Genomic DNA, 21,483 nt, shown 5'->3' on the forward strand with positions numbered 1-21,483 from the left:
TATGGTTGCTAAATGGACCAAGTCACAAGTGCCTATTGTCAAGTCTGCATGGTTCCTAAATATGGTTTAGGTCCCTCTACGGTTCAGAATTGGTTTTGCTTGTTTTATTGCACACCAGGCAAATGTAAGTCTGATCAACTTTAACATTTTTAATTTAACAATATATTATTTAAAAAAATAAGCTATACATTTTTCGTTTTATAAATTTGTAAGTTCCTTTGAATAAAAGTGTCTGATAGAAAAGTACATTAAAGCATTTCAATGAATACTTAGGAAATATAATAGCACATTTTCACTCAAACAACCTCACAATTGGACGAAGCCCTTCATTCACGTTCTGTGCACAAAACCATGGACTGGTTAATGTTTAGACACCTTAAAGTTAAATATTTTGGGCAAAACTAAATATGAGTAATATTAATACTGATGCTTGCATTGGCACTCAAAAAAGACAGATAGGAAAGGGAGTATAGAAGAGGAATAAAAGCAACTCTGAAATGTCTTAAGGTATTGAACATAAAAGAAAGGAATGACTCTAATAACTTGCCCAGCAAGAATATACAACTGCACTAGTTTAATGCAGTTAAATTAAGTAATAAAATGCAGAATGATTTAATATTTTATTCTTTCTTAATGTACAGAAAAAGCTCAGGCTGGAGATGGAGAAAATGGTAGGAGTAAGACACTAAACAGAGAAGATCATACAATGTCATACATCCACCGCAAAAGATCAAGGTGGACAGCGTCTACCTCAAAGACTTGAAAAAGGTGGAAATGTGTGACAATGATTCATTAAACTCTAAACAAGGTTAAGATAAGAAATAAACAGTAAAAAGATGGCCAGAGAGATAGAGAGCGATAGAAAGTGAATATAAAAGCAGAGAAAGAGTGTGTGGAAGAGTATTTGAGAACAGGGAGCAAGTAGAACGTTGTAATGTCAGAATGCAGTGCAGTGGCCCCGGGCTCTTCATATCTTTTACATTTCTAATTAAAAGAGATAAAGAGTGAAGGAGTCATCAATCCTACAGTGATTTCCCTGTTAAGGTTTTAGAGGCTGCCATAAAGAGGGCAGCCCGGCTCCATTGATTTTATAATTAGCTCCCGCCGCGGTGCCAGGGGAGTGAATGTAGAGAGGAGGGGAAAAAATCATGGACGCTAGAAAGGGAAAGGTATAGAAAAAGCAACAGAAGGAAAAAATGAGGTGAAGGTCAGCAAAAAGTTGTTAAAAAGCAAGAGAGAATAACAGGAGGGCAATGGTGAAATTCTCCAAATATATCTCTACAGGTAAATCAAAAGCACTGCCCGGACCGACCAACGCAGTTAAAGCCAGCATAGTGCTTTTATAATAAAAAACAATGTATGTGTGCTATCTGTGTGTAAAATTCTGTCTTCATTTACTCACCCTCAAATTGTTCCAAATCTGTATAAATGTTGAACATAAAAATATATTTGGAAGTATGCTTGTAACCAAACAGATCTTGGCCACCATTGACTACCATATTAGGAAAATGTGCACCTGAACTGTTTGCTTTTCTATATTATACAAAATATTTTCTTTTGTGTTCAACTGAACAAAGAAATGTAGGCTATAAAACAAATTTTCATACTATGGTAGTCAATGGTGGCCAATAACTTTTTAGTTAAAAGCATTCTTTAAATATCTTTCTCTTTGTTCTTCAGAAGAAATCAAGTTATATAGATTTGTTACAATGTGAGTAAATTAATACTGAATTTTCATTTTTGGGTGAACTGTTTCTTTAACCTTAAAAAGATTCAACTAAAAACAGTGGATCTGAATGTGATTTAAACATAATATACTTAAATGTTGTCATCGGTATAAAAACCAAAACACATCACAAATGTTACATGAATTATTTTATTACTGAAACCCATCCCACACCCTCAACAAAACCACTCAACCTAAAAAAGATGTTAGGTCAGTAAATGTAAGAATAAGGGCACAAACAAACGCAAACATCTAATCAAATTCGAAGCTTGCAAAACTCGCCCTCAAATGACCAGTGTTTTTAAAGACATTCCACCACAACAGAAGAAAATGTACTTTACTCACTAAATATGATTAATCTTAATATATTCATATAGGTTTCTGGTAATTGTGGTAAGGCTGTCAAAGTTCGTGCAGTGTCTACTGGGTCAGAGATCTTGCAGAACTGGTGATTTCTCGATGCACTAGATTACAATTTAAAACCTGTGAAGAAAAACCTAGTCAAGCATATAATATAAAAGCATTTAGTACAGTAGAGTAGTTAATGACAACAAAATTCTGTTTCATCGAGGTGTACCAATGTTGACATCAATACAGATGATTAAAATTGATACAAATGATGAAATGTTGTATAAAAAGCAAATAACATAACACACAAACTATTCAAACTTGACATAGATTTAAGCTTACAACAATAAAAAACGATATGTGCGTACAACTGGGAAATGTTTTAACATTGATAAAAAAATCATTTTTTTTTTATGATACATTTTCATTATTTGTACTTCCTAATGTATGCATTAAAATATTCTCCTTATGAATGTAGTTTAAATATAATCAGGTCGTCCTGAAACTATCATTTGTTCTCAGGTAATAATTTTGACTATAATTAAACGCAGTCACAGAAGGTCATGTGATCCTTGTGAAACCACATAAAGACATTATAATACATGAGTTCCTAAATATCAACCTTGGTTATGATGTGGCACATTTTTAAAGCGTTTAATTTACAGGACAAATCCATGTTACAAATAAAAGGACCTTTTTACTGGATTGTAAAAACGTTTTCAAATGTGCTAATTTATAGTACATTTCGAACATGATTTCTCTGTCATGTCAAACAGTGTAATGCACAAAGAAAAAAATACACTGAGCACTCAATATAAAAGCAAAGATTAAATAAAATTGTCAGTATCCACTCTTTGTGGTCATTGGTATGGTGGGGTTCCTCCACCTGATAAAAGCTTTCGTATTTTCAACGTTGTGACATTAAGATCATCGTGAACCTCCCTGAAGGAATCAAAAGTGCCCCTTATACATCTAAACATGATGATCAATCACTGATTAGTTGGTTTTCCCATTGCACATGTTGAGAATATCTGTGAACTCTCACGACGTTGTAACAACAGTTTAAAATACTTCTAGCACAGGAACTATAAAATAAAAAGCACTCACACTAAATCTTGCGTTTAAAAGGATAGTTCACCCAAAAATAAAAATGTTGTCTTCATTTCCTTTTTTCTTCATTTGATGAAAGAATACGATTGTAGAAATGAGACATTAAAAAGTAGACTATAACATGCACTATATTTTAAGTCTTCTAAAAATTAAGAGACCATTCTATTTTTTTACTTAATAAGCATTTCTAGATGTATTGTGGTCATTCCAGTCCAGTGTGTGTTGAATTTCAACAAAATCAAACCTCAGGAGTGACAAAGTCATCCAACAGCAATATGAAAGACTGACAGCATGAAAAAACACATGAAAACTGTGATAGAAATTGGGGTTATCATTTAATTATTTTCCTCCTAAATACATGTACAAATATTAATGTTGTACTGCTTAAAAGTGAACATGAACTTGCAGTATTTAAGGTCTGAAAAAACAGAGCATCTTTTCTGTTATTTTGACCCGTTTTCATTTTCTGTAAATAAATGCAAATTGAAACAATATTTTTATTTGAAATATGAGAGAACTATTGTTACGAGTTATGAGTAATGATCACAAACATAGTAATGATCACAAAAATGATAATTTTACCTAAAGGCATAATAGTAAATTTAGAAAAACTAAAAATGATTTTTAAATGGTCTCTTAATTCTCTATTTCACAGCATGACATGTACAAACCGGTGAACAATGTACATGTACAACAAGCTGAATTAATGAATGGCAGCAGTGCGACAGGAAAATATTTCTCCCTTCTTCTGGTCTCTGTCGCCATATTGTGAAATAGGTGAATTGCACACATGAAACACATAAAAGTTTAAATGAACACCTGACTTAAATTTCAATTGAAGGTTTTAAATAACATGATGATGACTGCATTTTTCTTTTATGGTGAACTATACCTTAAAAACCTGATAAGATCTGAATGACATTGTGCTTTGAATTATTGCTGATGCACTTACAGATATCAGTATGAGCCTTATGAGCAAACTCTGGTAAATCTTGAGAAGCGAGATTAAAAAAGCCCTATCATACACACACATTACTTTCTCTTTTCATCTGCCCAATACAGACGCTTCCTCTGCTTGTCAGTTGATTTATCTAAAATAACACATCCGTGCATGTTGTAGTAAAATCATGTGAGAGGAATAGCTTGTGCATATTCTAAGTGCATATAAAGGACAAAGCAAACTGCATATTTAAATACTCATGTCATATGATATAAAGCGCAAATGCTTCTAATTACAAAACTCATAACATGTTGAGGATGGAGCAAAGCCGTCCACAATGTGCACTCCTGCAGTCCCTCTCCTCACCACATGGGGCTCTCCACCAGATCTCTGCACAACACAACGCAACACAACAAAGAGTGAGTTTAGGGGAAAGAATGGGAGAGGGTTCTGGGTGAATTTGATGTGGCGAGTGGAGCTCCACTCTCGAACAGGAAATATGTTACCTCCACTCAACAATAAAGGAGGGGGAAAATGGCATCGATGAGCTCTCCGAAGTTCGAACTTTAACTTTAATTTTTTCTAAGTATCCCTACACTTCTTGCAAACTGACGCTGTCTTAACGTGAAATGCAAGCACAATGCATAGGCCTATGGCTTCTTTGAAATTACGCAAAAAGGAAGAATAAACACGATGGATTTATATATTTTTGAAAAACAAAAAAAAAGATGTCTCGCCAATGTTAGCTGATGTTGCATGAATTTCTTTAAAATACAGGCTTTGAAAATCTGATTTTTTTAATATAATCCACCGAAGTACTGAAAACCCTGATGTTACACACCCCGCTACCGTAGGTGGCGATATGCACCTAAACATGTTGGTTGCGACACGTCCACTGTGACTTGCAGTTCATGTGTTTTGTAAATATAGTTTGGGTTTTTTACTCAAAACAATTAAAACTTAATTTGTGGAAATATTCAAAATTTAACAGTGGTTGTTGTGTGTGTTATTTTGCTTTAAATATAAAATTCCTAAATTATTTGTGTTTACATTTTTGATGTTTCATTTATTGTTCACTGCAAAATTAAAATGTTTACTTTCTAATTACAAACCTGGTCGCAATGTCTGGATTTAGTTACATTAATGGAATTTAATAACATTTAAACAATCGTTTTGTAGCATAAAAACCTTAAAACAGCGCTGTTTCATAAATTACTTCCGGTTTAAGGTCAGAATTAGAGGTGACGTATATTTGCTCGGGCTTCGAGTGAAGGTGACGTATTTCCACTTTTGAGTGGATCTCCACTCGCCCCATCGGCTGCAGCCAGCCCCTATTGAAAAATGGCAGGTTCGTAGACAACAAAGCAGGACGGAGGGCAAAAAAGATGGATGGAAAGAGGGAGGGAAACCGATGGAGAGGGTGTTAGAGTTAGAGAGTGAAAGAAGCAGATGAAGGAGAGAAAAGGTTTTAATGATGCTGAAAATTGGCCGGTGAGCGCTTACTACCCTTTCAGTAAATCATTGCAACAGCTTTCTGTCAACTTATCTGTCCTTATGTCCTCCCTCGCCAAACCTGCCCTGTTCCTTTCTCTCTCTCTCTTGCTTTTAAATCCTCTCGTCTCCCTGACTAATTTTATGAGATTATATTCAAAACTTCCATCTCCTCACCATATTTGGACTGTCACCGTAAATAAAGGCCTGCATTAGCGTGCATGTGCGTGCAGAGACGGGAAAACAGACAGACTGTGACAGGGTGATATAAAGTGTGGCCGATTGTTTTTTGCGACAGTGACATATTTACTTGTGGGTTGTGTAAGAGTATATGTGAAAATCTATCTGGGCTCGTGTCTGCAGGTCACAGATAACAACGGTGTGACTAATGGGGTTGACAGACAGTGGTGTTTGCCATACCCGAGGGTAGCATCGATGTTGTCAGGCAGGAGAAGGGCCGTCTCTTCTCCGTAGCTGTGCCCTCCTGACACGGCAGCATCGTTCTCTTCCTCCTATCAAATACACAGAAGCATAAACTTATCAATAAACGGCGTATTTATACCAATTGTTCATTGTGAAAGTTACAGACGAGCACTGCAGATGCTTCACATAGCATCTCAAATATCTTTGGTGATAATTTGTTATTTTTGGCATCAGATTCAGGACTTTTCACCACTTAGACATATTTCTGAGATTTATTACAGTTTTATCCTCCTTTAATTTTTATGAAATACATTCAGACCTCTAAAAACTCAAATTTGACCGAACGAAAAGTGAAATTCAAAGAGTAGGATGATATATTAAAAATGTAACATTTATTTTCAAATGAATGAAAAATATTAATAAGTGATATTTATTAATACTGCCTATCCAAAACCTTTGATTTCCTTTGGTTATGACTTACAAATTCACCTTCGTTTAGAGAATCACAAAATCTCAACCTAAACCTTTATAATTGTTTCAGCAGAAAGACTAATAAAAACATTTATAGCTACGGAGACCAAACAGGCCTTAAAGGGGTATGTTCTTACATAATTTATTCACCCTCATGTCATAAATACTGTATGACTTTCTTTCTTCTGCAGAACACAAAAGAAGATATTTTGAAGAACGTTGGTAACCAAAAAACATCTACCCCCATTGTATAGACAAAAACACAGACATTTCTCAATATATCTTCTTTTGTGATTCACAGAAGAAAGAGTCCTATACTCTTTTTGGTTTTTGGAGAACTATCCCTTTAAGGGTGAGATAATTTCATAGCACAAACTGTAAATAACATACCTTCAATTGTTTCTACTAAATACTATCAGACTACCACAGTTATTTTATGTACTATGATAAGAACACAAACAAACCCTTACCGACTCTGAGCTGTGGGGGTGTGTGTAAGCACTTGGCTGGTGTGGAGAAGAGAGGGGGGCAGGTTGGCTGATGACCACCATGTCCAAACCGCAGGGGTGTCTGGGAGAAGGTGGTGGGGTGGCAGGAAGCAGCAGGTCAGGTTGGGGCTGGTCACACAGACTGTAGTGGTTCAAAGGGCCAGACGAGTGTGCGTCCTGCAAGGCCTCTGGGTTCTCATCCTCAGAATCAGACAGCAGGGGACTTTCTGCACGGCCTGCAACCAGAGACGACAGACAATTCAACAATAGCTTTCCTGTTAAGTCACTTTGTGCAAAGCTCTTAAAGGTGGTGTTAAATTATGATGTCCTCAAATGCATGTTTCATTTAGATTTAGTGCTTAGTCTGTTCAACTGACCATTTACATTTTTTATTTATTTATTTAGCTGACACTTTTACCCAAAGAAAATGAGGGATTGTTTGACACTTTGCCTTAAGCATAAACAATAAACACAATATACCATGCTATGTTTATAAGGTGGAATAGAGCTATCTAGCAGACAAGGGAAAAGCATTGTTAAAGAGACAGCTCACCCCCAGTCATCATTTATTTTTTTCTCATTCAAAACTTGTCTAAGACTTTGTTCTTTGAGAAGATATTTTGAGAAATGTTTTGAAAAATTTTGTGTCCACACAATGTAAGTCAATAAGGGCCAATGTTGTTTGGTTACTAACACCCTGTTACTTTTTGGTTACTAACACCAAAATCTCTTCTTTGGTGTTCTGAAGGGGAAAGAAAGTCATACAGGTCTGAAGTAACATGAGGATAAATAAATGATGACTGACCTCACTTTTGTGTGAAATATCAATTTTACAACGTAAAAAAAAGGGAAAATCAACCTGTTAATCTGTCTTAAACTGAACATTTAAATCATTTAAATTATCTTTACAACGTCAAATTCTACTATCAAATGACCCTCACAAACACATTGCAGCAGCTTGGAAATCTGTAAACGTCTGTCCACCCTGACTCCCATCTATTGTGCAAAGGGAGCCATTCAGGTTGCATCTTGCTGTTTTGAGTAAACTCCATTCATGCAACATGCATCAAAGATCAGTCTGTCTCAGCGGCCCATGGGTGTGCTGACTGAAACTGGGACTTTTTCACAATTATTAATCTTAAACACGTCTATAATAAAGCAGTTCTACATTAGATTGTTGTGTGGTGTCAGTAAGTGGGTGTTGGGTGTGCCATGATGCATGGTGGCATATTGTTGTGGGTTGCCATTGCACAGGGCAGTATAACGGATTCGCACGGTGGTGTGATTTTACGACATCCACCCTGGAGTTCTGTGGTATTGTTGTGTGAGGGCAATAAAGAGAGTAGGGCGCCTCACAATAGTGTCGTTGTGTAGCGATGGTTGTACGGGATTAAAGAAAGCAACATGACTCACTGTTCTGCAGCAGGCCTGTCTCACTCCATTTAGAATCACTCAGCACCTCTAGTCTTCTTTCCAGCTGACGGCTGTACTCCATCACTTCCTGCGAACACAGCCGTACAGAATGAAAATAATGCCACACTGTAATGTTTAACATTTACCACACTGTCTATCATCCTTCTCAAAATCTTTATATAAATATGTGTTTGAATGGAAAGACTTGGTCTGCAAGCTGGACCAAGCTAAACAAATTTACAGTAATTGACTGCATGAAAATGAAAACTGCTGTAAATAAACAAATTGTATACATAACACAATAACAACAACACATGATAGCATTACTGACGTTTGTGAGAGTAACACTGTGCAAACATTATATGACTTTTTTATATTTAAGTCACGCTTATTTAAAAATAGCCAACATTTTTATGCCTCCAAGGGAAGTGACATGACCACAGGCCTTTGTTGATGTTTTCACATTGGTAACACATTTACCAGATGTTCTTTCTAATTACTCCACAAATAAAACTATTTTCCATTTAAAGAAATTCATGCAAGACAAGAACACATTTCTGTGCTACCAATCCCGTCAGCTTTGTTTACATTTCTACTTTTATCTACCATCCAGGAGCTCAACGAGAGTTGAGCTGCAGCTGATGGTTAAGACATGCACAAACAGTTTGTGACGTGCGTTTGAGACTTGTGTGATTAAAGTAGACTAAATTAAGACAGCTACACGGAAACAAGTTTTTTTCTGAGACTGTGGTGTGTGAAAATGATGTGAGATATGTCTGTGATCTTGCCTGTATTTCTGTCTGGAGCTGTTCTTTCTCTTTCTGAGCCACCCTGAGACTGGCCTTCAGCTCCTGTAGCTCACGACGAGTCTCGCTCAGCTGAACCTGAAGACAAACATATGTCCACATAAGTAATATTACGTTATTAATCTTACATTTTTGCTCACAACCATCTAAATGGTAGGTTATATCATTGTAGTGACCAAAGGTGATTGTCCAACAAATGTCCAAAAGTTATAAATTGATATCTTTGATTTCTACCTAAAATATATTATTAAAGATGTAATGTGCATCTTGTGTAGTTGTGTTTGTAATGTAAACTCATTTTAGAGAGGCTTGACAAACTTTTGCATGCATCATATATGGACAAGGGATCAACAATTTTTTTTTACTTATAGTTAATATATGTGCAGTTAAAGGTTCTATGTTTTTTTCTTGTGGGCTTTTTTTGTTGTGATTTTTGCATATTACAATAAAACGCATTGACTAATACAGGGGTCTTTAACTACTTTTCTTTGAGGGCCGGATTCCAAAAGCATCAATAGGATGCAGGCCACTTTTTTCCCATATCATAATTTCTTCTATTTTGTATTTCCGTTATTTATTGCATTTTGTTCCTTTTATACTGTTTTTGTTGCTGTTACTTACAAGTCATATATTAAACCATGTATACAAATATTGCATACAGTATATACCTTTTCATGATATTTAATTAAAAGGGATATCGTCTTTTAATGGTATTTTATATTCCCTAATACGTTGAATAAAATTGGTGTTAATTTACTCACCCAGTACTTCCAAGATGTTGGTGGTAATGTTTTTTTTTTTCAATAAATATATATGAAGATATTGAATAAGTGAAAGTCAAATTATAAAAATTAAAAACGCCACTACATTCAGCAAACAAGTTATCCCTGCCCCTTGACGTTAAACTGCCGTCTTATAAAGCGAATCAATTGATCTGTGCAAGAAACTTAAAAGTATTATCGAATCTTCGGTTGAATCCCGATCGCATCCAAACGCACTTATAAGGGCGACTCCTTTGAAGTGCAAGTTCTGCAGGGAGATGAACAGCTGTTTTCGTAAACAAAGCTGTTTAAATCATACATAATGAATGCAGTACTAAAAACAACATCGTTATTTCCTTATCTGAGACAACAGTTCACGTGGTGTAGTATTTTCCTGCAGTTACTTTCAAGGGCGCAAGACGCGTTTTGGAACGCAACCTATGGCGTGCGCAAACCAACTGCCTGTGGCTGTGGATTGCAGATTATAACATGGCAAATAACATTAAGTGTCTAAAATAGACAGATCAAATCACTTTATAATACGTCAAACGTTATGAGCCGTTATGAGCAACTTTCATATTGAATGTAGCAGCGTTTTGAACTTTCAGGACTCAGGATGCCCATTTCTTAAACCACACCAAGTCTCTCCACTTATTTGAAATGTTAAGGCTGGCCGGGTAAAGATGATTGGCGGGCCGCATTTGGCCCACGGCCGCCAGTTGACTAGCCCTGCTCTAATATATTGAAAAAATTTAATAGTCAAATAATTGTAAAAGAAAAATAATCTAAATATTAAGCGTTTCGTCTATTTTGTACCATAAGTCACCACATATTTTGGTACTCTAATTACATCTTAAAAGCCTTAAACCAAATATTGTATACACATATAGGGAATCATTTTTGGCCACAAATGTATACAGTATAGTAGGTATGTACAGTAGAATTCAGAAGCCTGTGACCACTGATGAAAATGTATCAATTTAGCATTTTTCGTGTAATACAGTTTCAGTCATTATAAAGTCTATTTTAAGTTTATTGTAAGCAGTGTGAGAATAAAAAAATCATCTTTTTAAGAATTTCCTAGTATTTGTATTTCCCTCTTTTGCTTTAATGACAACATGCACTTAACCTGGCATGGAGTCAACAAGTTTGTGTGAAACCCCACAGTTATATTTTGTTTACTTCAATGGATGTAAAGAAAATCTAATCTTTTCTTCAGAAGACATGTTTAGTATAGAACATGCTCATATGGGATTAAGGACAATTACAATTTTTGCACTGGTGCTACAAAGGTTTAAAGTTTTGTGTTGCACAGGGCAAACATCTGTAGCACAAGTATAAATCACAAGTGCAGATCATGACGTGAATTGGCAGGTAATTTACAAAGGACATTAATGGCACAGATGGATCAATTAGAGTCATATTCTTTTACCTAAATTAGATTAAGTTCTGTGTTTTCCCATTTTTTACTATACAATATTTGTCCACATAAAAATATTATATTAAAGTATATTATAGTATTTACTATAGTAAACTGCAGGAAAAGACCTAGATTCTATAGTGTTTTTTAACCTTACTTAACGGTAGTATACTATAGTTTTTAATACAGCTCATAAATTTAGTACAAGGGTACTACAATTATCTGTAACAAATACTCTAGTACACTGCAGATCAAGTGTTCAGATTAACAAGACATTTATTTTAAAGGGTGTGTATATTTGACAACATATATGTCGTACTGTACAGCACTGAGATTAGTGACCTAGAAATAGCGTAGGATTTTATTATTACCCGATTGCAGTCTTTCTCTCGCCCCAGCTCCACCACTGCTCTTTCTTTCTCCATCTTCGCCTCCTGCAACATCTCCTCCTTCTGCTGGATCTCATCAATCAGTCGATCAAGACGAGCTTTATCCATCTGTCAATCCATACAATCACTTCAATAAACATTTGTTTTTAACACAACATCACAGACCTCTCTCAGCATCTGTCTCTCTGCTGTCCTCCTACCTCAGTGTTCTTCTGTAGGTTCTCTCTCTCTTGTGCCCAGCTGGCTCTGCCCTCTCTTAAAGCCAGGCTGACATCTGCCAGCTGAAGGGTGAGTTGTGCGGCCTGCAGACGTGCCTGATGGAGCTCGGCGTGCGCTGTGTCCCTCTGAGCGACCATGTCTCTCAGCTCACCCCTCAGAGATTCTACAAAGCGTTCGCTCATGTTCAGACGCTCCTGAAAGCTCCGGAGCTCCCCCAAGGCCACTTCACTGGCTGCCTGCTCCATCATGACACAGAATCACAGACTCAGACGATGTACATTTCATTCTTGCAGGATAATTGATCTATTCCATTCTGATGAAACATGTATACTGTAAATGGTTTGTCAAAAATGAGTTGATAACAAAATCTACACTAAAGCTCTTTGATCTCATGTGTAGGTTGGGATTTTAGTCTAGAGACAGTAACAGGGCATCTGTACATGATCTCTTACTTGTATTCTGATTCCGAAAATGAAACACAAATAAAGCGGACGGCCGGCTAGCTTGCCTTACAAATATTTTCCTATAACTGTTGATGTGTCTCAGAGCCCCTGCTTTCTGTTCCATGCAACTTAGAACACTCCCTGTCAAGGATGTGTGACTGCCGGAGTGTTACCTCCTTCCTGTGCGCACTGTTGAGTTTGTGTGTGAGGGTTGTGATGGTGTCTCTAAGCTGTAGGGCGTGTGTATCTCTCTGTGCCAGTGAGCTTCTCAGACTCTGAAACTCTGAGGACAAACTGTGCAGTTCTTTCTCCGTCTGCTCCATCTTAAACTAAGAACAACAAAAACAGCACTGTGTTTATATGTCTAAATAAATATACACTTTATAGCTGTTTATTATCTATATTACATACAGCCACAGAAAAAAGTTTTTAATCAGAGATTTTACTTAATAAGCATTTTTAGATGTATTGTGGCCATTGCAGTCCAGTGTCTGTCAATTTTGACAAAATCAAACCTCAGAAGTCATCCAACAGCAATGTGAAAGACTATGACAAGACATATGAAAAAAATCAAGGTTATTGTATAAAAAATAAATTTTGAACTTTTCCTAAATACATTTATTACTTTGTATGCTGAAAAGTGAATATGAACTTCGCAGTATTTGAGGTTTGAAAAAATACAGAGCATATTTTCAGTTTTAACATGTTTCTCCAGTTTTCATTCTCTGCATAAAAATCAGAATAGTAATAGAAATTTGGGAAAAAATGTGTTAGTAGTTCACAGAATGAAACAAAACTTATTTTACCTAAACACGTACCTATAAATAGGACATTCAGAAAAACTGAAAATAATTTTGAAATGATCTCTCTATTTTTCCGCGGCTGTATATTGTTATAAGCTTAAATGTTAGATAAGAAACCTTCAGGTTGTTCTGCTCATCCTCATCTTCCTTCTTCTGAAGTGCAGCTTTCTTGGCTCGTTCCCTCATCCTGCATCAACACCACAGATGAACAGGTGAAGCCACATGGGGTGCACAGACAATAAAACATAAGGTCTAAATGGTGTCCAGAGCATCTTAGAGAACCATTAGCATTCAATCGCTCCAAGTATTTCTAGAGGTGGCCAAGGATGCAAACGGCTCCATTGCGTTAACGCTAATGGGTCTCGCTGAAAAGACCAAAGACTCACACAACACAACTGTTCAAAAAAAATTAAAAGTTAAAAATGTACTTAGTGGGTTTGTTTTAAATACACATCTTGTATATGTCTCACATTAACAGAATAGCATCATCTGGGGGAAAAAGGGCCACTTCTGAAAAGCATCTCACCTTTCTAGGTCAGTCTCTCTCTCCAGGCCTCTTTGTGTCAGAACTATAATATCCTCTTCTAGCTCTCTGATTCTTTGATCATTCGCTTCTTTTTGAGCCTGGATGGCCCTCTTCTCCTCTGCCAGGTCTTCACTTATGTCCTCCACTTCCTACAAAAGAGAGAGGTGTAATGATAGTGAGGAGTTTATATTAAACCTCAACACTAAAAATAATTTAGCAGCTATACTATGGCCAGCGTTTGTGAAAGTAAACATTAAAGAAAAAATATTTACAAAGGCACAACTTAGGGTTGACCACACAGGGTGATGGAATGTGCGTGTTTATGCTACCTTCTGCTTTTTCTTCATTTCCTCCACTTTCTCTTTATATTCCCTCACTTCCTCCTTCAGATCGCTGATCTTTCGCTCCATTTCCCTGTGGCTCTGCTCCCAGTAGCTTGTATCTCTCTCTTTCCTGTCTCTCTCTCTCACCATGTTCTGGTCCGCTGCTTCCAGAGCCTGGAGGAGCTCAGCACGTTCCTTCAGACAGTCCTGCAGGTGCCTCTGTTAATGAGAACAAAGGAAAAACATTTTAGACCAAAAATCTATTTTTCGATTATTTGTTTATGAAATGCGGTCGAATAGATATTGATTCTCTAAAGACATGAATCAATTTTTTCTTCATATTTCTGCAAACATTGAACATACTTTAAGAGAATCATTAACGTGAATTTAATTGCTAATACTAGTTTTCTCCACTAGATGTCACTTTTGTTTTCACAATGGAGACGTTACAACAGGGAGCCTATCATTCATTCATTACTTTATTAACATGGTGGATGAGGATGTGTTGTCGAATATAAAAAGTTTAATAAACTGGTTTGTGTTTTTAATTCACCATTGGAATCTGATGTTTACTGTTCTTTTTTTAAATAACTAGGATTTGTTTTAAATCTAAATGCAGTGAGATGAATTGAGAGCTTGCGAATCGGAATCGAATTGGTATTTAGTATCTTCAGTATTAAATTGTTTTATATCAGGAAAACATGCAAATTATGATACAGGTACTTGTGCTGGAAATTCAACCCCAAAATGTTATAAATGAAGAGCTCTTTTCCAAAACGCAATAAATGCCAAATTTTTTAAAAATGAGTTTGTCATGCCATTTTGCTGTATTAAGACAACCTATTCACTGCTCCATCAATGTTTCATGCCAAATCGCTGTATTTCCTTGTTTAAAATGTACTGCAAGATGCAGTTTCTTTCCAAAAAGTCCCGAACCTGTTTTTAGCCTTAATGCCATGTGTCCTCTCGACCAATCAGAATTCGCTCGTTAGTGGTATTTGTATGTGTTATTTCTAAATTATTTATTATAAGTGGTGGAAAATATTGAAACATGAAATTTAAAATGTTTATTTTATTTAACTATTTAGTTTGTTACTATTTATTTAATTTGGCTGTTATTTATTTCATGCACTTGCATTTATTTTATTTATATTAATTTATAGTATGAGTCCCTGATGTCATATGTTTCATGTTCTTATTTATTTTTTAAAAAGGATGGATTTGTAGCGTTTTGAAAATTATATATACAGTTGTGTTCAAAATTATTCAACCCCCAATGCTGTAAATGGTTTTAGGGAATTTAGTGTACATTTGTAATTGTATTCAGAATGAAATCCTACAAGGACTTCTTAAAGAACCATATGCAACTAAAATGACATCAATTAGTTTTGTAATACAGTAGTAAATGTTTCTTTTGTGAATTCTTCATTGACATAATTATTCAACCCCTTAAAGACTACCACTCTGAAGAACAGAGGTTCAATGAAGTGTTTTCAATCAGGTATTGAAAACACCTGTGGATATCAGGGAGCAGCAATAAAGCCTAATAAGCACCAATTAGGCAGCTTTAAAATGACTATGATACTCAGCTCCTTCTAGACATTTACTGGTGTGGTTACAAACATGGTGAGGCCAAGAGAATGGTCCAGGAAGACAAGAGAACAGGTGATTACTCTTCACAGGAAGGGCAATGGCTATAAGAAGATTGCAAAGATGTTAAACATACCAAGAGACACCATAGGAAGCATCATTCGCAAATTCAAGGCAAAGGGCAATGTTGAAATGCTACCTGGTCGTGGCAGAAAGAAGATGCTGACTTCGACTGCTGTGCGCTACCTGAAGCGTAAAGTGGAGAAAAGTCCCCGTGTGACTGCTGAGGAACTGAGAAAAGATTTGTCAGATGTGGGTACTGAAGTTTCTGCTCAGACAATACGGCGCACCCTGCGTAATGAAGGCCTCCATGCCAGAACTCCCAGGCGCACCCCCTTGAATAAGGCTTACCCCTCTCTTGTCCCCAAAGAATAAGAAGAGTCGACTGCAGTATGCCAAAAGTCATGTGGACAAACCACAGAAGTGTTCTGTGGACTGATGAAACAAAATTAGAACTGTTTCAAAATTAGAACTGAAACGGCCCATGGATCAACGCTATGTTTGGATGAGAGGCCTATGAAGAAAAGAACACCTTGCCTACTGTGAAGCATGGCGGGGGGTCAATCATGCTTTGGGGCTGTTTTGCTTCTGCAGGTACTGGGAAGCTTCAGCGTGTGCAAGGTACCATGAATTATTTTCTGTACCAGGAGATATTGGATGACAATGTGATGCAGTCCGTCACAAACCTGAGGCTTGGAAGACGTTGGACCTTTCAACAGGACAATGATCCCAAGCATACATCAAAGTCCACTAGAGCATGGTTGCAGATTAAAGGCTGGAACATTTTGAAGTGGCCATCGCAGTCACCAGACTTAAATCCGATTGAGAACCTCTGGTGGGACTTAAAGAAAGCAGTTGCAGTGCGCAAGCCTAAGAATGTGACTGAACTGGAGGCTTTTGCCCATGATGAATGGGCGAAGATACCCGTAGATCGCTGCAAGACACTTGTGTCAAGCTATGCTTCACGTTTAAAAGCTGTTATAACTGTAAAAGGATGTTGTACTAAGTACTAAGATTAAATGTCACTTGGGGGTTGAATAAAACTGATAATGATGTGAGCTCAGAAAAGACATTTGTGGTTATTTAATTATAAATGTTATGTTATATTTGTCTGACCTACACGTGCCTCTTTGATTTAATTGTAAGCAGGATGACTGAATGATCATAATCAATGTAAAACCGACCAAAACAATCAATTTCAGTGGGGGTTGAATAATTTTGAACACAACTGTATATTATAATCGACAATATTGTTGTTTCATTTAACAATCATTGTTTAACATGTTCAGACTGAGCCAACAGACCATTTTACAGGATAAATTGAATATTAACAAAATGTATGGGTCTAGGTAAGAAAATGTAATTTTCATGAAAACGATTCAAATGGATTTATAGCGTTTTGGAAAAGAGCTCTTCAAATAACCTTTGATGTTATTTTCTTAAACTCTAGTGACTCAAAGTCATAGCTCACACGAAAAAAAATCTTTCATCATTTACCCACCATCTTGTCATTTCAAACCAGTATGACTTTATTTCTTCCACAGAACACAAAAGAAGATATTTTGAAGAATGTTGTTGGCTGGCACCAATTCACTTGCATTGGTTTTGTGTCAATACAATAGACGTGAATAGGGGTCAGTGCTGTTCAGTTACCAACTTTCTTCAAAATATCTTTTGTGTTCTGCAGAAAAAAAGAACATCATTCACATTTGAAATATCAAGAGGGTGAATTTACAAAAAAGAATTTTCCTTTTTATGTGAAATATCGCTTTAATAGTGCCCACAGTATTTATTTATTATTTATTTATCTATATTTAGATAATGAGAAAATTAAAAGCACTTTTGAAAGATATATTTAGATGAATGTAGACTCATATAAAATAACTTCAGTCATTTCAGTAGCATATAAAATCGTTTTATTTTAAATGAAGGGGGTCAACTCAAGGGGGTCAACATGTGATGACCAGTGAAATAGTGCTGGCTTTACCTCGGTAAATCCAGTTTTACTCAGTATTTTGACTCATATATGCTGTTGCTTTGAGACTTTACATCTATAAGGATCTGTGACAAAAAACTGCCTTATTGACTTTGTTGCAAACCTCAACACAGACAAGATGCCATCTGATGCTTTTCATGTGATTATAAAGTCACACATCAAAACCGCACATTGTGGACATTTTAATAGGAGACTCTCTGTCTGAGTTTTGCAGCTTCCGTGGATTAAAATATCAATAAACTGCATCATCTATTCTTTCTTTTCACTTTTACCCTGTTATTTCTACAGAAACGGACTGTTGTTAAAACCAATCTACTCATTCTCTAATAGTTAAGGTCTTTTTATACACATAAAAAATATTTTGTTTCCATCTGACCTGCAGAAGTTGGGCTCTCGGGATAACCAGCAACATGTCCTCTCCCACTTCCTCTCCCTGACCCTCCTCTTCCAGGGTCACCAGCTCTTCCAAAGGCTTCGGGGCCGAGAAGGTAAAGTCAGTGCTGACAGAACAAACATCTCCCTTTCCATCCACATACACAAACTGGTACTGCTGAGCACTGGGCCCTGGTAGATAAGAAGCTAAACAAGGAAGGAAAAAAGAGGGTGTAAAAGGTCACAGCCTTTGGTTTATGGTACACATTATGGTACACATAATAAACCAAAATGATTATCAAAACAGTTTTAATGCGTTTACGCTTGTTTTAAATATAGGTGCATTAGATTATGTGTGGTTATGTCAGGGGGGGTTGGAGATGTCAACACAATGACTTGAAGCCTGTGTTTCATCCTTATCACACATTCTTTGTTAAAATAAAAAGCTACGAGAAATATCAATTGTGACAGTTTATCTGTTTCATGAGCCATCGGAGGACAAGCTTTTGGCAATTTAATCAATGAAAGAAACTGCTTCTTTAATGTCTCTTTAACATTCAATGCCTTATTTGGTTGAGACCATCAGCTGGCATAAGCACTGGCAAAACCAAAATCAATGCTTGTGAGACCTTGGAAATTAACACAGCAGTTGAAAGAAGTCCCCTCTTTGTAGCTGGATGGAGCCACTGCCCACACAAACGTATGGTAGTCTCTGACCGATGACCAGCCAACCTTAGTGTAAAAGGAAACAAATACTTAGTCATTACTAGTAAATCAATATTTTCTAACAAATTCATTTAGGTGGGTCTATCTTACCTTAAAAAGTCCAACCCAGTCATTACTTGCCCATGTGTGATGCTGGTTGATTGTGTAGTGACAGTCCACTCTGCTCTGAGGGAAATAGCAACTTCCCACATTTCTGAACTCGACCCCCCAGGTCTTCTCCATGGCAGCTGTGTAGTGATAAAATGAACATATTGTTAAAAATAATTAATTCTAACATAATTATAACGCATGCTGTTTTATGCTGTCATATTAATCAAGAAACTACACAGAATGTTAGTATTTTGTTTTTACATTTTACACATTGCAATGCATGACTATTAAACTTTAATTTCGTGTCATTTGTAAACTATCCATCTGTGACTTATGGAAGTACATGTAAATTATCGGCCATATCGGTATAATAAAATTTAGACTGATATATTATAGCCAATAACTCCTAAATATTTTCCTCTGGTTAAACTTCTTGGGCTGCACGCTGCACATAGTTAAAATACAGTATTCACTTACTGCTATTTGCAATAAATTGTTGATGTTGGTACAGTACTGTATGTAGATACAGTATTTATGAATGTATGAATTGTAGGAACAAAGCAAATTGTCAATATTTTATATTAATATTTAGATACTGTATATCGACTAATATAACGCTTATCGACTTCCAATGTTAAAGAATTATTGGTTATATTTATCGGCCAAAATTTACATATCGATGCATCCCTACTATTTTTATTTTCCATCTAGTCTGCCTAGATATTTATCTAGATCTCCATACACATGTTACCGTTGGTTTCCAAATTAATTAAGGAAAGGTTTTTATTAATCAGTCCACAAAAAGGGCATGGGAATCATTGTCTGTGCTCATCTAAGCACAGTAGGGGAAAGTTTGGTGTGTTGCGTAATTAAAGTGGACCTCTTTGTTATGCCAAACTCACGGTAAAGGCCTGAGGATGACGGAGTAGTGTTTCTTACCCTGACACACAGATCAGCTCTTAAGACTGGTTATGACACTCTGTCACATGTTGCAGATGCCATGGCTGACATTAGAACTTTACAGATAACTTGCAATGACAGGTGGGCATTCTGTCACTTGGGTTCATAATAATCCACCTGCCCCATACTTAGGCTGTCCATATTTTTAAAACAGGCTGCAATGTGTTTAATAATGCAGCAGAGAACCATCTATGAACCATTATGGTCAGAACTCATTATTTAATTAACTATTATTATAGTTCCCTAAGGTCTCTTAAAGAACTCATCCCTTGAACCCCAGGTGCATTTAGTAACAGCACTTTCCTTGACTTCAGCAACTTGTTTTTGACAGGTGCTACACAGATGGAAGCATCATAAGGTCTGATGAACTTTCACACATTGTTCTTAAACACTGGAATCTATCCTGCTAATATCTCAAACTTACTTTAATTTAAAATCAATGCTAAAAATGTTGTAGATTGAAATCAATAAATGCATTTTTAAAAACATATTTTATGGTAGGCCTATATCAAACTAGATTTTATGATGTTAACATGTATATGCAATAATATTGGCAACAGCAGTTATAAGTAGCATGCTGTAATTTTTTTTTTTTATAAATAACTGTCTTGCCAAATAAACATAAGCGTGTTAACTTTGCAAACAATCGCGGATGGCCTTGAGCGAGGCCCAAAGTTAGAAACAAGCTCAAGTTACTCAGCACACGCGCAAATAAAGAAACAATTCAAAAGCCATTCTGACATTTGACACAATAATACAGACCACGGCTAAATTTTGTAAAGGTTATTTTGAAAACACATTATCTTGAACTGCCAGAAATCATACATCCTGTCCAATGAAACTGTAGACATGTGTCTACAGTAGCTGCGTGCTATGGAGCATACTGCAGTTTTTTCTTTGTGGAAAAAAATGCAACTGTCGTATTAAAAAACTCACCCGATTTAGGTTAGATGATCAGAATAATTTCCGACAGAGAAAATATGTTCGGTTATAAAGAAGAAAACAAATCGATAAGACTGATGACAAGTGTAATATACACTGACATTCGCCGAGATGAGCTTGTCCCACAAACCCCTTCACAACAATAACAAAAACACAAGCATGGTGCTTGGAGAACCCCGCTGCATTTTGGGAAATGAAGTTACTTTGGTGTTTTTCAATGTGGGATCACACGCTCTAAAAACTACAATCCCCATATATATATCAAGTATGCCTTTGAAGGTCAACATGGGACGTTAAACTCGTGGTGACGCTAGCGTAGTTAGAGCTCTCATTGGTTTACGTTCACCATATATGTCCCGACTCGGCTTCTGTTGGTTACATCTGCATGTATATCACATTTTCGCCGATTTAATTGGTTCGCACCTAATACGCATGGTGGACAGAAACAGAACGCATTTTTAATAGACGATTGCGAAATGTAAAGTCAATCGGTTCTGTTTACATAGAGCGCCGGTGTCTTGAAATTTCATCCTACCCGTCAGATTATTTTACCAGTCATTCGCACATCAATGTTTTTGCGCAATGAAATCATTTTACCTGTTTATTTTATACTGCTATACTGAATCTGATGTTGTATTTTTCGTTGT

The 21,483-nt window shown here is 36.4% G+C and overlaps 1 protein-coding gene across 3 annotated transcripts; it reads right to left on the minus strand.

Moving 5' to 3' along the window:
- Nucleotides 1-1,858: 1,858 nt before the first annotated feature.
- calcoco1a (calcium binding and coiled-coil domain 1a) lies at nt 1,859-20,991 on the minus strand. Of its 3 annotated transcripts, none has more exons than XM_056733143.1 (15): nt 20,831-20,990; nt 18,935-19,071; nt 18,748-18,850; nt 18,123-18,325; nt 14,107-14,319; nt 13,778-13,926; nt 13,369-13,438; nt 12,622-12,777; nt 11,987-12,241; nt 11,769-11,894; nt 9,199-9,294; nt 8,411-8,498; nt 6,980-7,233; nt 6,036-6,127; nt 1,859-2,209 (listed from the first exon to the last, which is right to left on the minus strand). In XM_056733143.1, exons 2-15 carry the CDS (start codon nt 19,064-19,066, stop codon nt 2,203-2,205), a joined length of 1,944 nt encoding a protein of 647 aa, XP_056589121.1. In that variant the 5' UTR covers nt 19,067-19,071; nt 20,831-20,990; the 3' UTR covers nt 1,859-2,202. The 3 variants fall into 3 exon arrangements, with proteins under 3 accessions (XP_056589121.1, XP_056589120.1, XP_056589122.1); XM_056733142.1 differs by having other exon boundaries at nt 1,859-4,514; nt 20,831-20,989; XM_056733144.1 differs by lacking the exon at nt 12,622-12,777 and having other exon boundaries at nt 1,859-4,514; nt 20,831-20,991.
- Nucleotides 20,992-21,483: the final 492 nt, after the last annotated feature.

The sequence above is a fragment of the Triplophysa dalaica genome, chromosome 20 (genome assembly GCF_015846415.1).
Source record: "Triplophysa dalaica isolate WHDGS20190420 chromosome 20, ASM1584641v1, whole genome shotgun sequence".
NCBI classification, from domain to species: Eukaryota; Metazoa; Chordata; class Actinopteri; order Cypriniformes; family Nemacheilidae; genus Triplophysa; species Triplophysa dalaica.

Coding starts and splice junctions, on each gene's coding strand:
- calcoco1a (XM_056733142.1), bottom strand. CDS start 19,066: ATGGAGAAGACCTGGGGGGTCGAGTTCAGAAATGTGGGAAGTTGCTAT. Junction 6,128..6,979: donor ACCCCCACAGCTCAGAGTCG/GTAAGGGTTTGT, acceptor TGTATTTGATAG/GAGGAAGAGAACGATGCTGC. Junction 4,515..6,035: donor AACATCGATGCTACCCTCGG/GTATGGCAAACA, acceptor TGTGTTGTGCAG/AGATCTGGTGGAGAGCCCCA.